The following is a 19,792-nucleotide window of genomic DNA, read 5'->3' as shown; positions in this document are numbered from 1 at the left end:
TTGAGTTTTAAGGTTTACGAAAACGAAAACGCGCCCAAATTAACGACCAATGCTCGCTTGTCAGACTCTTAGTGCTCGCGTATCTCTTCACTCTCCTTTGCTACTAACACTATGGCCCTTCCTACGGACACGATCTCCGTCAAGAGGTGACTATTCAAACCAGGGCAGCCCCTGAGTCACTGATGAGCGCCTCGAATCCTGTTGGCTGAATATGAAATCCACTTGTACCTTGGGACTCTAGCAGCCAGGAAATTGCGGCGCCAGCCTGGATCTGGATCCGGATCCCGGTAGCTCTGTTGCCTGCGATGGAGCCTTTGCCCAGACTCCAGAGGGCAACCGTATGTGTTTATCAAATTATCGATACTACTGTAAGACTCGTATGCGGCGCAGTATTGTCCGACCCTCACTCGTGCATGCTTTCCGCCCGGCACTTGGACTCTCATTCTGCTTCTCTGGTTTCTGTTGACATTTTTGTCTATCAGTCTACCATTTCTCACCTTTCACGCGTGGATCCTAAACTCAATCCCGAATGTCAACCTAAATCATCCAGTCAAAGTATCATTCGAGACGTTTGACAAACGTCGGCCATGCTGCTGCGTCGTATCTCGTTCGCCGCGGCCGCCGTCGCCAGCGCCAGCGCGCAAATTCAACTTCGCTGGTCGACCGATATTGGAGGGAACGAGAATGGAACCTATGGCCCCGACGGGCCATGGCAGGCGCCAATCCTCAAGCTCAACGGCACTGAGATGCCTCTTTGGCCGGGCGGCTCTAGTGTTTCTGAGATCCTGACGAAATCTGTGGGTGGAGATTATACGCCGCGCGCTGACACCGTCAAGACGGCAACGATGAGAGCCTACACCGATGGCTGGTTCGGCAGCGTCTTTATGGAGGCGGGCTGGGCAGGAATGGAGTACTGGGACAGCATGGTGATCGACTCGAGGTTAGGAACCAGTCACGAAATCAAGGTTAACGCGACTTTGGTAGCCGCAACGTCGTGGAACAGCTCTACCACCTCAAACACGACTGCCTACACGCCGAAGGTCGGCACACTTGGACTCGGGCCAAGGAGTGAGAGAGAAGATGACACGGCCCCGCCAGGAATCCTCCAACAGCTCAAGGCCTCGAGCGACATCGACAGGACCGCGTTCAGCGTGCAGATGGGGAGTGCCGCTCTCGGTATTCCTGGATCCCTAGTGCTCGGTGGGTACGAGCAGAACAGGGCGCTCGGCCAGGTTGGCACTTTTGCACTTCAGGATTCGACGCCGATGATGTTCCTTAGGGATATCATCTTCGACTTTCAAATACGAAACCAGTCTCTCTATCCGATCAAGTCGAACGTGAGCTTTTGGACGAATCCCACAGACCTCGGCATGCAATACACCAAATACGTTGGCGGCGCTGCTGGGTCGGCGGTCGTGGTCCCAAATCCGGTTTCCCCATACATCTATCTACCGCCCGGGATCTGCGAAGCCATAGCAGAGAATCTTCACATGACGTACCACAACAAGTCAGGGCTTTACCTCTGGGAAACTGACTTGAGTGCTCAACTATTCGTCAACCAGTCAGCGTACCTCGGCTTCATCCTGGCCGATTCGAGCGCAACAAACATGACCATCAAAGTCCCCTTCCAGCTCCTCAACCTTACCTTAGAACCGCCTCTGGTCGAGCAGAAGGCCAGCTACTTCCCTTGCAAATCCATCAACTCAAGCTACGGCTTCTGGCAGCTGGGTCGCGCCTTTCTCCAAGCCGCATTCCTCGCCGTCGACTACGAATCCAATGTCACCTACATGGCGCAAGCCCCGGGCCCACGCATGGAGCAGAGCATCGTGAAGAAGTTCGACGGCTCCGCCATCAGTACCAACCCGGCTGAGTCATTTGTCACGACATGGGGCGACGCTTGGGATAAAGGACAAGTTCTCCAGAGCTTCGACACCGGCGATAAGGGATTGGCAGCCGGAGAAAAGATTGGAATCGCAGTCGGGGTAATAGGGGCGGTCCTGGCAGTACTATGGTTCTTGCGCCGCCGCAGAAAGCAGAAGAAGGGACCTGACTCCCCGCCAGATGCCGTTGACAAGGCGTTTTTATGGTTCAACGAGAAGAGGGGCAAGAGCCAGAGGACGCAGGTAGCGAGCCAGACGAGCTCGATGGCCGAGACTGGGGGAAACGGAGAGATACATATGAGACATCAGGCGGAACCAAAGGTTCTGAAGGAAGGGAGCCATCTCAGCGAGTTGGATTCACGGTCGCCTCTCAGTGAGATGGGGACGCCGTTGTCGCATGAGATTGAGTCCACGGAACGTCATCCAGTCAGGCACGAAGCGCCGGACGACCACATGGTATACGAGATGCCCGCGGATTCCGAAATGCATAAGACACAATAGGCGGTTGAAGTCAAATGCAACATGTCGGTTTGTGATACATGGTTCTCCAGATCAATTCCTTTGTCGTATCAATACCCATAATCAAATTTATCTTCTTGATTAGAATAACCATCGAATGAGTCGAGCCGAGAGGCCTGGGCAACAGTCAGCCAACGACGTGGCAACGTGAAGCAAAACATGACCGCAGCGCTTAAAAAGAAGAAAAGAGGTTTCTATATCTACGCAGACTTTACTTTGCGTATCTAGTCTCTAGATCTAAGAATCAAATGGCATCATCCGAGCTACATAAACAGCGTTGGTTGGTAGAATTGAACACCAGCTTCGGCAAAAGGGCCGAATGGATGCGAGTCGCCTTCGCACTTTGTATCAGGCTCCGGCAGTGTTCCATTTTGGAAGTAAGCCCTGATGTATCCTCTGGTGCATTCTGATGGGGCTGCGAGAGTTGTATGCTATGAATAAAGACAATCAGCTCTCGGGTCTTGGCATGGTCGGTCTTCTATGCGAATAGAAAGAATTTTTTCCACAGGATACTCACGCCAAATGAGTTTTGGATCAGAAGTCTTGACCCAGGGAACCCAACAGAGTTGTTGCGAGCGCTGACTAGCGGAGTGATGTTGTCGGCCTGGTTAGCGATGAACAAGATAGGGTGGCTAGTCTTGCCCTCAAATGGTCCTGAACCGAGTTAGCGTAGAGATACCTAGGTTTATCTTACAACTCCTGCTGGACTTACCACCGAATCGCCAGCGGGGACGCGTAGTTCGCTGGTTGCAAGTCATCTGGTATGGCACCTCCGTGGCTCCAGTTCCTGGGCTCAGCTCCAAAATCCCATCTGTCTCTCGTTGAATTTCCTCGAGAGTCATGTTACTGACGGCGGGGTGATCGGCACACATGATGACGGGGAAGGCATCTCCGGTGCCTTCGACAATACCCGGAGGCGGCTCGAACGGAGAGACCGGCTGCGGGGCGCAAGCCGGGGCTGGGGCGGGCTTGCTCGGGTTATAGCGCCTGTAGTATGGCCGCCCATCCTTCTTCTCGAGCGCGGCAATGATGTTGGCGAAATTTCCAAATTGCTCCAATGGCTGGTAAAGCGTGGTCGAGAGAAGGCGCATGACCTTGGAGTAGGTGACTAGCACAGGTACTTCAGGACCTTCCTCTGGATCGGCCGGGACGATGACTGGGTGCCTCTTAAGAGCGTTGAGCAGGTCAACAAACCTCCCCATGATGGCTTCCGAAGTGGGACCGTGGAAGGCGCATTTTTCGGGCCCAGCTTGATAGCAAAACTCGTAAAAGGCGAAGAGAACCTTGTCCGTGTCGCGAATGAAGTTGACGTGTTCCGAGTTAAACCACTCTCTGTAGTCAACGTTACCATCGCTGACCAGACGTTCTACCTTGTCCGGATACATGGCCGCGAAAACACCGCCGAGGATGGTGCCGTAGCTGAAGCCCCAGTACTTGAGCTTGCTGTACCCGGTCTGGTACACAATCTCGAGCATATCCCTGGCGGTCGGGGTGGTGCTGGAGTGTTCGAGTATACCGGACGCTTTCATCGCGCTCTCGCATGCTTGGGAGTATGCCGTCGCCCGGGCAAAGAGTTCTCCGACGATGCCTTCATGGGAGTCGAGAACTCCAGGGTCTTGGAGACCCCAGTTTTGGCGCTGTTGTGGTGTTGACCAGCACTGGATTCTGGGGATGGATGCGCCAACTGTCCCAGCATATTAGCAATCGTCCTCATTTTGTGTATTTAGAGATAAGACTTACCACCTCTGGGATCAAAACTGATGAGATCCTAAATAATGTAAGTCTTTCCGAACCAATGATATTGACGAGATCGGTACTTGTTCAGACTTACGTGGTTTGCACCAATAATCTCCTGTAGCATTTTGCCATGGTTTTTCAGGGACCAAACCCCTGAGCCACCGGGACCCTGGATACGGGTTTTAGCGCACCGTTGATGTCTTGGGAGGGGATATTGACATGTTTGCTTACACCGGGGTTAAATATGACTGGCCCTCTATAGTCAGACTTGTCCGTTGCCCGGATTCTCGTAATTGCAAGGACAACTCGGTGGTCATCTGACGGTTCTTGCCAGTCCATGGGGACCTGAGAGATAGTCTGTTAGACACGCTAGGAGTTTTGTGGGTACGGATTCTCGGGCACTAACGTCTAGTCTGGCGCAGTCATATTCTCCGTTCTCGAAGCAGCTGTGCCACTCCAGGGTCCGACTCGGCTTGATCTGAGAAGCTTGTCAGTCTTTCTTCGAGATCAATGTTGCGACTGATATCTCGACGTACGCTTGACCAGGTCCATTCTGAATCAGCAGCTTGTTTGACTGTGTTTCCACGCCCAGCCAGAGACCATGGACCTCGGAAGAAGTTCCCTCTGATAAGCGCCGTAACAGTGAGCACTGATAGAGCAGCGGTGACCGCTGTTCTACACTTGCTCCCTGGCCTAGTAGCCTCTTTGGGCCACGGAAATCCTGACGAAAACTTGCTGTCCATGGCAGTTCAACACGATGTTCTGCTTGGTGGTAGCCTCGGGAGTGATTCCAGTCAGACAGCGAGGGAAAGGGGATAAGAAAGCGTTGAGCTACCCGGACCGGCTGTATTTCACAATGAGCCCAGCTGATCTTTCTGTGGGGGTCCCCATGGTTCCCGGATCACCGACTCAGCAGCCAAACACGACTCCTGTGAAAGCCGGCATCTTGCTGGCTTGTTTAGGATTAGCGCTGTCCTGTGCGTGAGTGGTCTCTCGAGTGAGCCCAGTCTTGGCTCGTACGAATCAAGGGTAGATAAGGGGGGAAAGTAGGGGTGTTGCGGCAGCTGTGCTATGCTGATCCCCCAAACGTTTGTGCATTATCTTTTTCATCTGATTATCAGGGCTGTCGGGCAAAGAGAGTTTGCAGGGCGCCGGCACCCTTGATTCAGTTTCCGGGCATCTCATTTGGCCACGTTGACGCTAATCCCCAAGCCATCTCCCGCGCTTTTGAGATCAAGTGACACGGGTTCCAGAGCCAATCGCACGACCCCCTCGAGATCTCGAGGTGACATCCTCCTCCTGTGACAGTTTACCTTAAGCCCAAGAAAGGTTGACCGGCCGGGCGGATCCAGAATGACGGAGCGGGCGGCCCCATCTGCGTCGAGTCGAGGCTTCGGTCGCCGATAACATCGGGGGGATTCCCACTTTGAACTGCGAGCGGCTTCGGGGGGATCAGTGGAGCGATCTTGGGATTTGGCTTCAGGGTCTAACCCGGCCGGTCGGTCCATTTTTGCCGGGCGCCATATCTTAAAGCCAACAGTAGTTCAACACCAAGAATCCCACCGGTTTGTGATTTTCATAGGGTCGAGCATCCCCATCCCATACATGGTAAACGTCTAGAAGCGCCCGGGTCCTCCCATCGCACATCGTTACTGTAAGGGAAGACATGGTGCCTGATCCTACCCCATACATCGGACGATGTGCAGATAGCTTCGGATACCGAATCATTCAGACGCTATCACCGAGTGCTATCACACGACACCTCGGAGGATGCACGAGGGATGACAATGTCCCCGATTTGATAGGCTCCTCCCCTCTCCGCGCCGACCCCGCGCGAGCAATTGGCCGGTGGGCGCAAGATAACGACCGTGAAGAACATAACAGCCTTCCCGCAAAGGTAAAGTAAGCACAGCCTTTAGAATCCTTCTGTCGTTGGGAGGTTTGTCGGTTCATTCTAAGCCGATGTTTTCAATTGTCGACCAGTCATCTGTGCCTTTTTTTTGTTTCTCCAATTGCTTCTACACAAGGTTCAGGGAGCCGTCTCAACTGATAATCATTGAACCTTGGACAAGAAGTTTGCGGTAGTTTCTGCAGTGCGGGCATGACTCAAAAATAGTTAAAGCTCTTCGCATCTGCCCTCAGTCTGCCCAGCATGTGCCGGCAAACCGGCCGCACGTCTTCGTACGACAGTGACGAGCGGACGAGTCTACTGCCGACGTCTGAAGAACAGAGAGAAGCAATGGGCTTTGTCACATCGTTGAGGGGACACCTCCATGCGGAGGGGTCCTCGTCGGCAGACCCCGCCAACGGGGATATAGCCGCGTTGGAAGCACCTCGGGACGTTGAGTTGGCCGGGAAGACAGACGACACTATTGAAGATCACGATCATGTCAAAAAGTTCGATACCTCCGAGCCTCTTGAGTCGGGTGTTGGCACTATTCAGGCTGCTCAGACATTATGGGGGAGAAAGGGAAGATGGCTTGTTATTGTTGGGTAAGTCCGTACTACGTACTACTACTTGCCCTGTATGCTCGCCATTGCTAATATCTATACAAGTCTGGCCTTGGTGATGATTGTGTAGTAAGTACCGTATTTTTCCTTTCTCATGGACTCAATCATTCCTCCCCTTGAACCCACCTGGCTAATCATCATGAAGCGAAATCGATAATACCACTGTCTACATCTACAACAACTATGCAACGTCCTCCTTCTCAGCTCTTTCCAAGCTAGCAACCCTAAGCACCGCCAGCGGCATCGTCTTCGCTGTTATCAAACCGCCAGTCGCCAAGCTATCCAACGTCATTGGACGAGGAGAAACCTACATCATGAGTATATCCTTCTACGTCTTGGGCTACATCCTCATGGCAACGTCAACAACTTTCAACACCTATGCTTCAGGCGTCGTCTTCTATGTCGTCGGCCAGTCAGGCACAAACATCATGAACGACATCGTCATCGCCGATATCACTACGGCTCGCTGGCGTGGCTTCGCTCTCAGCTTCTCTTTTTTTCCATTTCTCATCACGCCATGGGCCGCTGCCTTCATTGTCGACGATGTCATCAAGCCCGGTGGTATCGGTTGGCGATGGGGCATCGGCATGTTCGCAATTCTCATGCCTATCGGCGCCGCATTCATCATCTCGACCCTGCTTTACTACCAAAAGAAGGCCAAGGACATGGGTCTCACTCCTAGGCAGAAGACGACGCTCTACAGCTTCTGCTCTCAGATCGACTTGGGCGGCTCGGCACTTCTCTGCGCGGGCTTCTCATTAGTCCTAATACCGCTGACTTTGGCAGCATCGACACCAAGCAGATGGGGAACGGCATACATCATCGTCCTGATCGTGATTGGTGTCATGCTCCTCGCGGCGCTACCATTCTACGAGCAGCGTCTGGCTCGCAACCCAATTATGCCCACACGATACTTCCGCAACAAGACAATCGTTCTTTGCCTCTTGCTCATCGCAAGTGACTCAGTGGGGTTCGCCTGCACGCACACGTATCTCTACTCCTGGTCTACCGTCGCCCGCGGCTTCGTCGCCCGAGACGCTACCTTCTTCCAATACACCAACGGCGTGATGCAGTGCGTGATGGGAATCATCGCCGGCCTGGCAATGGCATACACTCGCCGATACAAGTGGCTGCTCATTGGCGGCGCAATCATCCGTCTCATTGGCTACGGTGTCATGCTTCGCCTCCGTGGGGCCGATAACTCCGTGGCAGAGCTCTTCATCGTCCAGATGATCCAAGGTCTAGGTTCCGGTATCATGCAACTATCGATTCTCGTTCCTGCGCAGGTTGTTGTGCCTCACCGCGAGATGCCACAGATCACTGCTTTAGTAATATGCTGTTCCGTCATTGGAGGAAGTATCGGAGGTTGCATAGCTGGTGGTATCTATACCAACACATTCAAGCCGATGCTGTACAAATACCTCGGCGCCAGCGCTTCGCCGGAGCTTGTCGACTCTTTGTTCGATTCCATTGTCGGCACCGCGCCTGCATGGGGCACTCCGGAGAGAAACGCGATTAACCACGCAGTAAGTTCTTTTGTCTTGACAGGCGGTTGTGCGGCTGTTCGATGAAGTTAACTCCATATCACAACATCATAGTTCACGGATGTCATGAAATTCATGGTCTACACCGCCGTTGGAGCTTCAGCTCCTGGGGTTATTCTGGCTTGCTTCCTGCCAGATTTTGTACTACCGTAAGTTCATATTTGATAGACCCTCCCGCATCAGCTAATGTTGTGTCATCCACCTTTACTTACAACCTTCCAGTGACCGAAACAACATGGTTGAGGAGTAGAAGAGAGTCGACTTAACAGTTGTCAGGAACTCTCTTACATCGCCAACCAGTGGCAACCGTAGGAAACTTGTTTACATCAACGCATTCATGACGGGCATACACATAGAGAAGGGCCGGAAGCGACGGCAGAAAAAGTCTCTCATTTGCTCCATAGACACAGCAACAGGCGAGCTAGCAATATGAGAAAGCATTGCGCTCATGCCTAATTTTCATGGCACTCCGTATATTTCCCTTTTGAGCTCATTGAATGATTCAAGCCGCGGTGATCTCGTTCCATTGATCGTTAGCCAGGACCTTACTACGAGGACTCAAAATCTTTTCGTCAGCTGAACAGGAGTGGCCATCCCCACCCTGAAGCAACAACCCAACATGCTTTTCCTTTAGGGTCTACTATATGAGTGCCAAGTCACCGTGCCGACTCGCCTGATCTAGCGTTTTCATACCTGGACAGAACCTCTCCAAAGGAGTCGTTGACGTGTGCCAAGTCTGGTCACCGTGGGCACAACGGGTCCATCGACTTTTAAGGTTAAAATCCATGTTCACCTTAAGCTTGTTTTCATTCCCCATGTTTGACGAGCTAGACCTCCCGCTCTGGCTGGTGAAACCAGCCGGGCGGGTATCCCGCCAACGGCGTCGCGCCGGGCCAAACTTAGCGATTGGGATCTCAACTATGTACGCCACCCCGCGAAGCTCGTGCGTGCCCCTTCTTCCATTTCCACATTCCTTTTTCAGCTTCAGCATAAGCTTTCGCGCGATGCGGCCCTCAGACATGAACCCGCAGTCTGTGAGCGGTAACTCGATGCTCGCTTCATTGTTACTCCAGCAATCTCACAGATCCTCGAGTCCTTGGGCTCAAATTCCCAATGGGCACATGTTGTCAGACTCGAGGCCTGAATAGTCAAATGTGGTATTGATTTCACTTGACGAAAGGCTGCTGGCCCCTATCCCGAATTGTGATTCATGAGATTGGTTTCGTAATGAGAAAACATATCGGGCCAAGAGAAGCCGCCGTTAGTTGCGCGCATACGTCGTTTGGATTTCTCAATTACTTGTTACAGCCTTAAACACGTTGATAAATCCAGACTTTCAGCTTGATTCAGCCAGCTTTCTGGTGAACCGCCTCAAACTCGATTCCTGCTTTAGGCTTGTGGCGTACAGGCCTCCCCGAAAATAAAATCGAGCTTTGAGCAAGAAATCCATACAAAAACGTATTGGGCGAGCGTTGTGGTAGCGTCGAGGCCGCGAAGCTTGGCATCGAGCGCCTCGAACCCAAGATCTTGGAAGCGAATTCGTTGGCGCATCTCGGTCTGGTATGATTTGGCAACCGCAAACTCGTTGCCAAGAAGGCACCAGCGGCCTTGGCTTGATCTTCATGAACGTGCTAGACCGTGAACCGAGAGCCAGGGACAGATCTTCAAGCCACACAAGCAAATTCCATTCTCGCTTCATCCGATTCCGGTCGCAAGTGAAGCCCTGTCTCACAACGCGAAGCTCTCAATGTTGATGCTGTACACAAATCGTTCTATTCGAAGAGAGAGATGGAAACTCATAAATAAGCCATCTTCTCACTCGAAAACAATATCTCTCCTCCCCATCACACTCACTCTCAAGATCACAGTCACTTATACACAGCTCACTCACACCACTCATTCCAACTCTCTTTCTCTTTTCAAATTCTCCTCACTCTCAACCCAATCTCAAAATGCATATCCCTACTTTTGGACAGGTTGCCACCATCGGCATGGCTTTCTTCGCTGCCGCTGCCTTGGCTGCCCCTATCGCTGAGCCCCTTGACGCCGACCTCGTCGAGGTAAGAACACCCCTTCATTACCTACCATGACCACATGTGCGAATAAGCTGACGTTTCCTAGCGATCCACCGATCTGGCTGTAAGTTTTGGAGCATCGACAACACCAGTGCCTGCCTCCCAAGACATGGCGTATGATTTGCTGGGCACTTAACTAACTTCTTAATCCATTAGGCTCGTGGCGAGGGACTTGCTTTCGCCGGCGCCGTCAGCGCCCTTGAACAGCGCAACAGCAAGAAGAATTGCAAGCGTACCAACAACAAGGGCTACTGCACCGATTCCGATGACGATAAGAAGGACAAGAAGAAGAAGCAGTGCAAACGCAACAAGAAGGGCGATTGCTCTGACTCTGACGATGACAAGAAGGATAAGAAGAAGAAGCAGTGCAAGCGCAACAAGAAGGGTGACTGCTCCGACGATGAGAACGAGGTGAAAAAGGGCAACCAGAAGGATGACAAGAAGAAGAACGACGACAAGAAGGATGACGATAAAAAGAATGATAACAAGAAGGATGACGACAAGAAGAATGACGACAAGAAGAATGACGATAAGAAGGATGATGACAACAAGAACGGCAAGGACAACAAGAACGGCAAGGACAACAAGAACGGCAAGGACAACAAGAGCGGCTACTACTGAGCTCCCGATCTAGTTGAAGATGGAGATGGCTAACGCGTGCATCTGACTGCTTGAATCTATGCTGGACAACAACTTGATGCCTAGCCTAGGCCTATGGATTCCAACCGATTTGGCTTGGATACGTCTTCTCCACACACAACACTGACATATCTGGTTGAGAGACAGAGAGAGAGTTTCCTTCGATTTGTAATATCACATTATCACATGTAGATACACTCCGTACATACTCATCTTATACACATATCTTTTTCTCACTCCTTCTCCCAAATCCGAAGATATTTGTCCACCTACTCGTTTGCGTCCAAATTCGGGCATTTTCGGGCATTTCTAACTACACCCGGCTGACTCCTCAGAAGCCATTTACCGTCTACGGGTATGCTACTGGCTCTACCATTCATGTGCAGCTTGGCTCGGCAACTCGATCCGCTCTTTTAACGCCAAACCTCTGGCTCAGGACAACCCACGATCCAGTGATGACCAATTTTCTAAAGGCGTTGGGGTCAGAATCATCCCCAAAGCCATGCTCTAGCCAGCTTTTCACGTCCTGCCACTCCAAAAACCCCAAGTTGCTCACCGAACTCTCCGTGATTAGCTTTCTGAAGAGCTGGTGTATAGGCCCTTTTCGAGGCCACTTGACAGGTGCCGAATACGGGTGTTTCCGACGGTCATACAGCTCTTGTGTGATGAAAGGCTTGCCAGCCTCCTTCAAAATCCACTTTTCACTTAAGGCTTGACGGGCAGCACTGAAATTCTTCCACCATAAACTTGACCCTGTCCCGTCCGTGTCGCCCTCTGGCTGATTGTAGGCAATCTTCAGACTTGGAGGAAGGCCGTTGACGTATTCGGCCAAGTGATGGTCGAGGAATGGCGGCCGGGCTTCGATGCTGTGTGCCATTTCGGTACGATCACCCAAGCAGGTGAGAATCATATTGGGAAGGGCACCGCGAGTGTAGTAGTAAAGTGAGGAGTGCAGCGTATGCCACTTTTCGTCCATGTTCTTGCGCACTTCAGGGGACATGGTCTCAGCTACACTGACTCTCATATTCTTCCGCCCGTAGGAGTCCTGGACCCAAGGGGCAAACATGTCCGAGTGGGGCTGCCACTTCAGAGCGTTATTTCCAATGCCGAGATGTCGGGATCGTGGAGCCGTCGATTCCCACTCGTGATCAAACATGCCGACTCTTGTGAACATTTTCTTGAGGTCGTCTGCCATTTCTCTTTGCATGGCTTCTCTCACTTGGTTATTGTTTGCCAAAGCTGAATCTGGCCACGCGTAATCCGGCTCCAGGAGAAAGTCCGGCATCAAGAATGGGTACCCGGCGAAATGTTCATCAGCGCCTTCACCTGTGAGAACAACCGGCACACCATATTGTCGGGGCAGCGTAGAAAGACAGAATTTGCCTACGAAGTTGAGGTCGAAATGATGGTGCTCGGTGTGGTAGACACATTCCACAAAGTTCTTCGCAAGCTCTTCCTCGTTCATGTCCTTTTTGAGAATTTGTACACCTAGCCAGTCTGCTGTCCGCTGTGCGATGTCTGTCAATCTGATTAGTTCTCGTACACGCAATCGAGTGAAGTCCACCATAGACTTGACAAGGAAACAAACCAGCCTCGTTGAAACCAGAGTTCTCAGGGAATTGGATGCTAAAGCAGGAAATCCGTTTCGTGGCATCTTGGTTGCCAAGCATGACACCCTCTTCGCGAACAAGTTTTGTCACGATTCCAGCAACAACAGAAGAATCAATGCCTCCTGACAGGTAGATGCCTACTGGTACATCGGCACGCAGCCGAAGTCTTACAGCTTCTACGATCCTCTCTCTGACTTCGAGGATGATATCATCCAAGTTACGCGATTCTATCTCACGCTGCTCTCTGTAAGCTCAAATTTCAAGCAGGTGGCGCTTCAGATTGACACGTACCTTATCCTTATACTCAGGATCCCAGTATTGATGGTGCTTGATCTCACCACTTTCAGCGATCTCCATCCACGAACCTGGGTTCAATTTGCAAACATTTTTGTAGACCGTATGTTCAGCCTGGAGAGAAAGGCCGGTGATGAGACCAGACACGTTCCACTCTGGCTCCCAGCCAAGGGGTAAAAAGCCTTTGACCTCAGATGTCAGGAGAAGCTGTTGCTCTGAGCCGTTGCCGACAACAGTCCAGTACATTGGCTTGATACCGAAGCGATCGCGGGCAGTAATCACCCGCCCATCTCTCTCATCAAAAATGACAAACGAGAATTCTCCTCTCAAATGTTCAAAGAACCCAGGAGCTCCGTAAATCTTATACAGCGCGATCAACACTTCGCTATCGCAATGGCCCTTAAACTGATATCCATGATCCTGGATGCACCGTTCTCTGATAGCGTCGTGGTCATAGATCTCACCATTGACGACGGCATGAATCTTTCCGTCATCGCTGTGCAGAGGTTGCACACCGTCAGACGTCAGGTCATTGATAGCAAGACGACGGTGACCAAGGCCTACAATATCGAAGTCAGTCAAAGGAACTTAGCCTGAGTGATATGGTCATACCGATGGCTCCGTCGTCACTAATCCAGATGCCCTCAGCATCCGGCCCTCGATGAGCAATGCTTGCAAGACTTTGCGCCAACCTATTGTGCAAAGCCTGGCGGGTTGGCGAGCCGTTATGGCTGTGCTCATGGACAATTGTATTCCGATTTCTTTTGGCGAGTGTGGCGGTTCGTCGTAGCTTGATAGTTGCCGTGATCCCGCACATGGTGTTATTTGACGGAAGAATCAGGGGAGAGCGGAGTAAAGAAATGAGAAGAGTGTCGCAGAAAGATCAGCAACTAGGTAGTATAACTAAAGATGCTTCTCGGAATCATCAGTCGCGGGCTTCGGAACCAAGGGCCAACTCAGCGTGGTCAATTGCTTTAGAGTTCACCTTAGTGAACTATGTACAATCACACGCAAGATCCAGTGATCATAAGAGGCGCGCCCGCTTAGTTAATCGGCTTACACGATGTTGCAGAAACAATTTCAATTCTCTTGGCCCGTCTGAGTTCCACCGCTGCCCAGGGCTAATACGACCTTCTACATTGCGCAGACATGGTCGCGATGCTACACTTTCTTGGCCAAGGCCGCAAATGACGCACCAGAAGCGGTGGAAAGACTCGAGGTGAGACCGGATTAACGATGCGCTTACGTACGAGCAAGTCTTTGAGCTCGGTCGAAACACCATGCGGAGTATTGGACGAAGCACAGCAGGCTGGGCAGTCAAAGGAAAGACCACAACATAAACTCTAACTTGTCCGAGGGTCAAACTCCTAGATGATCGGAACATCTCAACGTCTCCGAGACTCAATGAGTCCTGCAGCAGGCCTTCGCTTATTTCAACTGACTCAAACCCGGTGGAGGTGGGCTAAAGTCTGCTCTGAAGCGGGGGGAGGGATTTAAACTTTCCAAGGGTAGTCTTCAGAGATGTTTGTTGCCCCATTTTCCCGCGACCGTTCTTGGCTTCAAAGGTGAAGTGTGACCGATTGTGGTAGCCATTACTCATTTAGCTATAGGTTTTTCGAATAATAGCAGAGAGTATGAGTTCATTCTGATTGGTGGGCTTCGACTTGAAGATTATGTGAACGGGGAAGTCGAGGCGAGAAAGCGGGAGCTACCCAGTGCTTGGATGTTCGAGAACGTCAAGCCCTGTCGTGTCATCTAAATTTGGGACGAGACGTTACCATTCAGGTGGCATGTCAATTGTACCATGGCGGTGAAGAGTTGTAATCCTCAGGGATATGAAGGTGATGCTCTTCGGACTGAATCCTTGCTGCACCCGTAACTCTAGCATATTAGGGTACCGCCTTGGCGTTCTCCTTACCCGCCTTCTTAGGCTATTTGTATGTGCTGCGATATCCTGGTGACATGTTGGAGTCTCTGGGTTTGCATTCAACGTCTCTTGGGAAATGCTACGTTGGCTTTCACATACGTGTACTTAGACGACTCATTGAGTCGCAGCTGCCTGTTTGTGGCAACATTCGATGCCACGATAGTCAAGCCCAGAAGCCGTTACAACCTTGTCCCACTTAAGATACAGTACTTCAAATACTCGTCTTTCAGCTAATCTACAGGTACTGAGACCTGCATCGCATGGCGTGCTAAGTAGCTGCACTGTCAGCGAGGCACCGTGTTATTTTACGGGACGTATCGATGGTTCGAGAAGATCAGGTCAGTCAGATGTCACTGACTGAAAGGGTCAAAAACTTTGATGGATTTCTCGTCACTTTTTTTTTTGAACTATTCGACTGGTCTGAATTCTTGAAATTTCTATGTAACAAGGCGTGCTAAGCGAAGAAAGGTTCCATGCAAACAACCTGGTATTGTTCGAGGCTATGAAAGAGACAACTTCAGGGTCCCTTAGCTTCCGGGTGGAGTCGCACCTTTACCCCATTGTTCAACGTCAGGGATAAGGTGAGTTGCTCGCGCCAGTCAGTCGGATCCAGATTTTCAATCCCGGAGAACGCATGCAACAACCTTGCAATGGTGTATGAGGACTCGGTGAGGGCGAACTTCTGACCAGGACAAACTCGAGGACCACCGTTGAAGGGCAGATACTCCCAGCCTGGTCGGAGGGTTTCCCAGCGCTCCGGGATGAATTCCTCAGCATCAGGCCCGAAGAGTTCTGGACGGCGGTGCATAACGAATGTGCTGTAAGTGACCACATTATTCTTGGCAACGAACATTGGCGAGCGTCCGTCGGGACCACCGCCAACCGGAATCACGCAGTCTTTGTTGGCCATGCGGCTATTAGTGGCAATAGGAGGGAAGAGACGAAGAGCTGAGGTTGAGGTTAGCCGGATGAAGTCATGTAACAGGGAAGATCGGTAGGCGGCCTGCAAACTCACTTTCTTGAAGCACGTAGCGTAGATATGTCATTTGCATGACAGCATCGTAGGTCAATGGCTCGGTGTAATTTTCAAGCACGTCCGCCCTGAGCTTGTCCCAGACCTTGGGGTTCCGTGCCAGCAAGAAGAAGGCGAATGCTAGCAGTCCTGCTGTTGTGTCCCTGGCCGCGAGCAGCATGTTGACGATTTGGTCGCGGAGCATGATTGGGTTGTCGGTGTCTTTGGCCAACTCGTTGAGGAAAACGTATTTCGTGCGAGCGTACTCGTCTTTCTTCTCCGTAGGGTAAAGCTTCTCGTGCTCGCGGAACTCGAGGGCTTGCTTGACAAATTTGTCGGCATATGCGTGCACAATGCCACATGAATCCCTGAACTTGGCGTCTCTGTGTGCGAACATCAAATTACCGAGGCGAAGTCGGAGAATTGTTCCTTGTTGGGCATAATCCAGAGCATGGTGGAAAGTATGGGCAGAGTCGGAAGCGTGATCTGACATCAAACCAACCGATTCTCCAAAAAGGTATTCGCTGTTTGAGTCAAGAACCTACATGTGTACATGTGAATATCAGCTATCCCAAAGTCAAAGACAAAAGTGGCTGTCGCGGTAAAATTGACGTACCATGCGGAAAAATAACTGTTGTAGATCTACATTGTAATTCTCCCACGCAATCAACTGTATAAGCTGGTCGACGTGTGTTTCAAAGATGCTGAAATCTGTCACCTGAGCGCGGATGAAGCTTGGTCTGATGAGTGCCCTCTGATTGGCCCAGATCTCGTTGTCGGTGGTGAAAATGCCTCGGCCAAGAAGGGGTGATGCACTCTTCCTTCTCAAAGGACCCATTCCAAAGTCTTCAAACTGATTAAATAGCACAGTCTGGATTAACTTTGGGTCACAAGTGTTGATGGTAGTCCGGAGGTATGTGTTCGTGGTGAAAGTCTGGCCTTGCTCGGCATGGCGCTTCTTCAAGAGAGCGAGGAAGCCGAACTTCTTTGCAGCAGCCAGATTTTGAACTACCACGTCAGTTCCAAACATGGGATCTTTTTGAGGTAGCTTTTTGGGCGGAAGTGTGCCATATTCTCTCTTCATGCGGTGACGCAGAATGTGTGTAGAAACGATGATGTAAAGAGAGTAGAAAACAGTTGCAAGAGACGCAATCAGCGTCAAAATGGGGATTAACATAATTACGAGAGACGGCTTCAAGATGGTATGGTGATATGTGCTTGTGCCTGTCAAGACTTTTGATGTAAATTCGGTTCAATCAGCACCTCTGTACCACAAGGGCACCAGTTGAAGGGTACGAGGACTTTTATACCTAAGGCTCCTTCGTTGTCTTGTCCCCATCAATAGACTTAGACACATTAATTCCGCTGCAAGACACCATCGGGCTCGCATATCCTCCACTTCAACGGCAAGTACTTCCGTCCTCTCAAATGCTTGATCGTTGCACGTCCATACCCACACCTTTGGTCTCGGTGCTCAGTGCTCACCTGACGTGTCAACAACCCAGTTCTAACAAGGAGGCACTTGAAGCCTTGGTTTTTGCTGTTCAACCTGACCTCGTCCTAGTTTCGTGACAGCCAAGCTGGATCAAGCTGGGATGGCACCAGGGTCATCAGTTGTCATTTATTTGGTACGATGCTTCGTTGCCCGGTGCAATCATACGATAGTCCTCCAATCCTCCTGCACAGCGCGCGTTTTTCACCGGGGCAATCCCGCTCCTGAGACTCCAGATCGTCGTTTCCTTGGCCTTGCTTCCAGAGCTCCGTTGAGTGCGGTATTTCCAAACGGGCAGAAACCCGTCGCCGGTGACCCGTCTGTCCGACAGGCGGTCCCGGTGAACTCTAAAGTGTGGGCTTACACGGGCTGTGTGATGACCCCGGCGTGATGCAGGCCGAGACGTCGGGTCTGAATATGTGTATCAATCGAAAATAAAGTCGAGGAAGCGAAGCCGTCATAGCCGTTTGTTATTAAATATGGCTGTCATGCTTCTTTGAACTAGTCCCCTAATCTTCATAGCCTTACTAGTCCCCGACCTTCACGGGTTTATCCCACGACTAGCTAAACGCAACATTCCAAGAACCAAATCCTCCTTCACCACCGCTTTGGGAGTTCCTCGCACAGACGATCTGTCGATATGTCAACTCCAATCAAGCATGTTGCCCTTGCAGGTGTAAGTCAATCATGCCCCTCGAGCAAATAAATGATCAAAGTGTCACAAATTGACGAAGGTTGTAGGCGAACGGTTTCTTAGGACGTGTTCTACTTGATGTTCTACAGAAGTCAGAATTATTTGAGCTCACTGTTCTCACTCGTGAGGGGTCTCGCCACGAATTCCCTGCTGGCGTTACAGTGAAGAAAGTCGACTACGAGTCAGTCCCCAGTCTCGAAGCTGCCCTCAGAGGACAAGACGCTCTAGTTTCAGCCTTGGCATTCGACGCAATCCATATTCAGAGGAACGTTGTCGATGCAGCTTTCAACGCAGGCATACGAAGAATGATTCCTTCCGAGTATGGTAATGACACCATGAACCCCAAGCTAGCCGTCATACCCATCTACCAGCCCAAGATTGCAATCCGCAAGTACCTTGATGAAAAGGTAGTTGCAAGGCCATCATTCTCGTACACCATCATCATGAATGTCTCTTTCTTGGCGCCTGGGTACGCACTTGACTTCCTTGTGGATGTGAAGGGCAAGAAAGCTCACATCAAGGATGGTGGCAATGTCACATTCTGTGCAACGACCATGCCGCATATCGGACAAGCTGTCATCGGCATCCTCACTCATCTCGAAGAGACAGCGAACCGCCCGGTAAAGATTAGCAGTGTCGAAACGACACAAAATGAGATCGTTGAAATTTCCAAAAGCATTGACCCAATAGGGGAATGGGAAATCAAGCATTCAAGAACTGAGGTATTGGAGAAGATCGCTCACGAAAGATGGAACAAGGGGGATCACAGCGAAGAAGTGGTTGAAATGTTCATTAACTGTGCTTTCATTGGCACAGAGGCTGGTTATTTTCCTGTGACTGACAACAAGCTGCTCGGCATTGAGCCGATAGGCAGAGAGGGGCTAGAGCAGATTATCAAGACTGCTATCCAAGATGAAGGTTCGTCACCGTGCATTTAAGATAGCTGGGTTCTAGCCAGAATCACCATATGATTTTGCAATAAGTAGTGATTGATACAAGCAAAATTTAGCACAAAACCCTCAAGCCATGCTTCAGTCGTGCTCTCTTATTCAGAAATACTTGCCCCGCGCTAAGATTACTGCGTGACAGTATTTGATAAATGCCATGTTCAGAATCTGGTATTATTACAGTGTACTTAAGAAGTATGACCACCAAATGCATCACTCCTTCCTTCCCGCAGTGTCCTCCAGGCCTCGAGCACCTCCCAAAACTCCAACTCTCTATTACCCTGAGACGCAATTCCTGGCGTTTACGTTGACTTTTGCAAGCTGAGAGAGCCAACTGGTACAAGTCTTCTGGCGCTGCTTGGTGGACTCGACGCCCCAGCTTCCTCCAAACCACTGGTCTCCACGTAGGGCGGTGGCATATCCGTCGCACTTTGAACTGGTTGAATCTGGGTAGTAGACGACGAGACTGGCCGCCTCGGGCTGACAGGCGTTGACGGTGCTCTCGCCGCCGCAGGCCGCTCTGGGGCTTGGGCACCACGGTCCGTCAACGACTTGATGGTCTCCTGATTCTGAAGCAATCTTGCCAATGCCAACGGCTTGATCTGACCCATCTTGTTGACATCTGCGCCGTGGGCAAGAACTGCTTGTAGAATGACGTGGTTTTCTGACTGAAGCGCTTCGAGCAAGGGGGTTCTGCCCTTGGGATCTGCTTCGTTCGGGTTCGCTCCGTGTAGGAGAAGAACTTTGACGTCCTCGTGTCTATTCTGGTCGATGGCGTAGAGTAAGAATGTTGTATCCTTGACTTTCTTGTTCGGATTGCCGCCGTGAGCAAGAAACATGCGCAGAAGATCGGTGTTGCCAAGGGTAATAACCATGCTCATAATCGATTCTCCCCAATTATCGACTTGATT

General features: G+C 51.0%; 8 protein-coding genes across 8 annotated transcripts; 4 read left to right on the top strand and 4 right to left on the bottom strand.

Annotated features, from left to right (window-relative positions):
* Positions 1-587: 587 nt before the first annotated feature.
* BDZ83DRAFT_656778 (aspartic peptidase domain-containing protein) lies at positions 588-2,381 on the top strand (the record flags this gene model as incomplete). The annotated part of the gene is made up of 2 exons (XM_060510903.1): positions 588-1,982; positions 2,190-2,381. The coding sequence occupies 2 exons, from the start codon at positions 588-590 to the stop codon at positions 2,379-2,381; spliced, it is 1,587 nt and encodes a 528-aa protein (XP_060359142.1).
* A 281-nt stretch (positions 2,382-2,662) lies between these two features.
* BDZ83DRAFT_590692 (TAP-like protein-domain-containing protein) lies at positions 2,663-4,879 on the bottom strand (the record flags this gene model as incomplete). Its single annotated transcript, XM_060506358.1, has 8 exons — positions 2,663-2,830; positions 2,917-3,053; positions 3,112-4,083; positions 4,140-4,167; positions 4,231-4,305; positions 4,368-4,481; positions 4,543-4,614; positions 4,673-4,879. 8 exons carry the CDS (start codon positions 4,877-4,879, stop codon positions 2,663-2,665), a joined length of 1,773 nt encoding a protein of 590 aa, XP_060359141.1.
* Positions 4,880-6,288: 1,409 nt separating this feature from the next.
* BDZ83DRAFT_590685 (major facilitator superfamily domain-containing protein) lies at positions 6,289-8,218 on the top strand (the record flags this gene model as incomplete). The annotated part of the gene is made up of 3 exons (XM_060506357.1): positions 6,289-6,629; positions 6,693-6,716; positions 6,793-8,218. The coding sequence occupies 3 exons, from the start codon at positions 6,289-6,291 to the stop codon at positions 8,216-8,218; spliced, it is 1,791 nt and encodes a 596-aa protein (XP_060359140.1).
* A 1,925-nt stretch (positions 8,219-10,143) lies between these two features.
* BDZ83DRAFT_656775 (uncharacterized protein) lies at positions 10,144-10,887 on the top strand (the record flags this gene model as incomplete). The annotated part of the gene is made up of 3 exons (XM_060510902.1): positions 10,144-10,251; positions 10,313-10,330; positions 10,423-10,887. 3 exons carry the CDS (start codon positions 10,144-10,146, stop codon positions 10,885-10,887), a joined length of 591 nt encoding a protein of 196 aa, XP_060359139.1.
* Positions 10,888-11,281: 394 nt separating this feature from the next.
* On the bottom strand, positions 11,282-13,626 carry BDZ83DRAFT_757250 (asparagine synthase; the record flags this gene model as incomplete). The annotated part of the gene is made up of 4 exons (XM_060514871.1): positions 11,282-12,423; positions 12,494-12,752; positions 12,807-13,369; positions 13,422-13,626. The coding sequence occupies 4 exons, from the start codon at positions 13,624-13,626 to the stop codon at positions 11,282-11,284; spliced, it is 2,169 nt and encodes a 722-aa protein (XP_060359138.1).
* A 1,614-nt stretch (positions 13,627-15,240) lies between these two features.
* Positions 15,241-16,925, bottom strand: BDZ83DRAFT_765259 (N-alkane-inducible cytochrome P450; the record flags this gene model as incomplete). The annotated part of the gene is made up of 3 exons (XM_060515248.1): positions 15,241-15,684; positions 15,752-16,289; positions 16,365-16,925. The coding sequence occupies 3 exons, from the start codon at positions 16,923-16,925 to the stop codon at positions 15,254-15,256; spliced, it is 1,530 nt and encodes a 509-aa protein (XP_060359137.1). The 3' UTR covers positions 15,241-15,253.
* Positions 16,926-17,741: 816 nt separating this feature from the next.
* BDZ83DRAFT_639385 (uncharacterized protein) lies at positions 17,742-18,918 on the top strand. The gene is made up of 2 exons (XM_060509421.1): positions 17,742-17,916; positions 17,982-18,918. The coding sequence occupies exons 1-2, from the start codon at positions 17,881-17,883 to the stop codon at positions 18,870-18,872; spliced, it is 927 nt and encodes a 308-aa protein (XP_060359136.1). The 5' UTR covers positions 17,742-17,880; the 3' UTR covers positions 18,873-18,918.
* Positions 18,919-19,183: 265 nt separating this feature from the next.
* On the bottom strand, positions 19,184-19,762 carry BDZ83DRAFT_656771 (ankyrin repeat-containing domain protein; the record flags this gene model as incomplete). The annotated part of the gene is made up of 1 exon (XM_060510901.1): positions 19,184-19,762. The coding sequence occupies one exon, from the start codon at positions 19,760-19,762 to the stop codon at positions 19,184-19,186; it is 579 nt and encodes a 192-aa protein (XP_060359135.1).
* Positions 19,763-19,792: the final 30 nt, after the last annotated feature.

This window comes from Colletotrichum acutatum (assembly GCF_030867785.1).
Source record: "Colletotrichum acutatum strain CBS 112980 chromosome Unknown BDZ83scaffold_157, whole genome shotgun sequence".
Classification (NCBI taxonomy): domain Eukaryota; kingdom Fungi; phylum Ascomycota; class Sordariomycetes; order Glomerellales; family Glomerellaceae; genus Colletotrichum; species Colletotrichum acutatum.
Note: the sequence above shows the minus strand (reverse complement) of the source record. Positions and strands in the feature narration are given on the sequence as shown.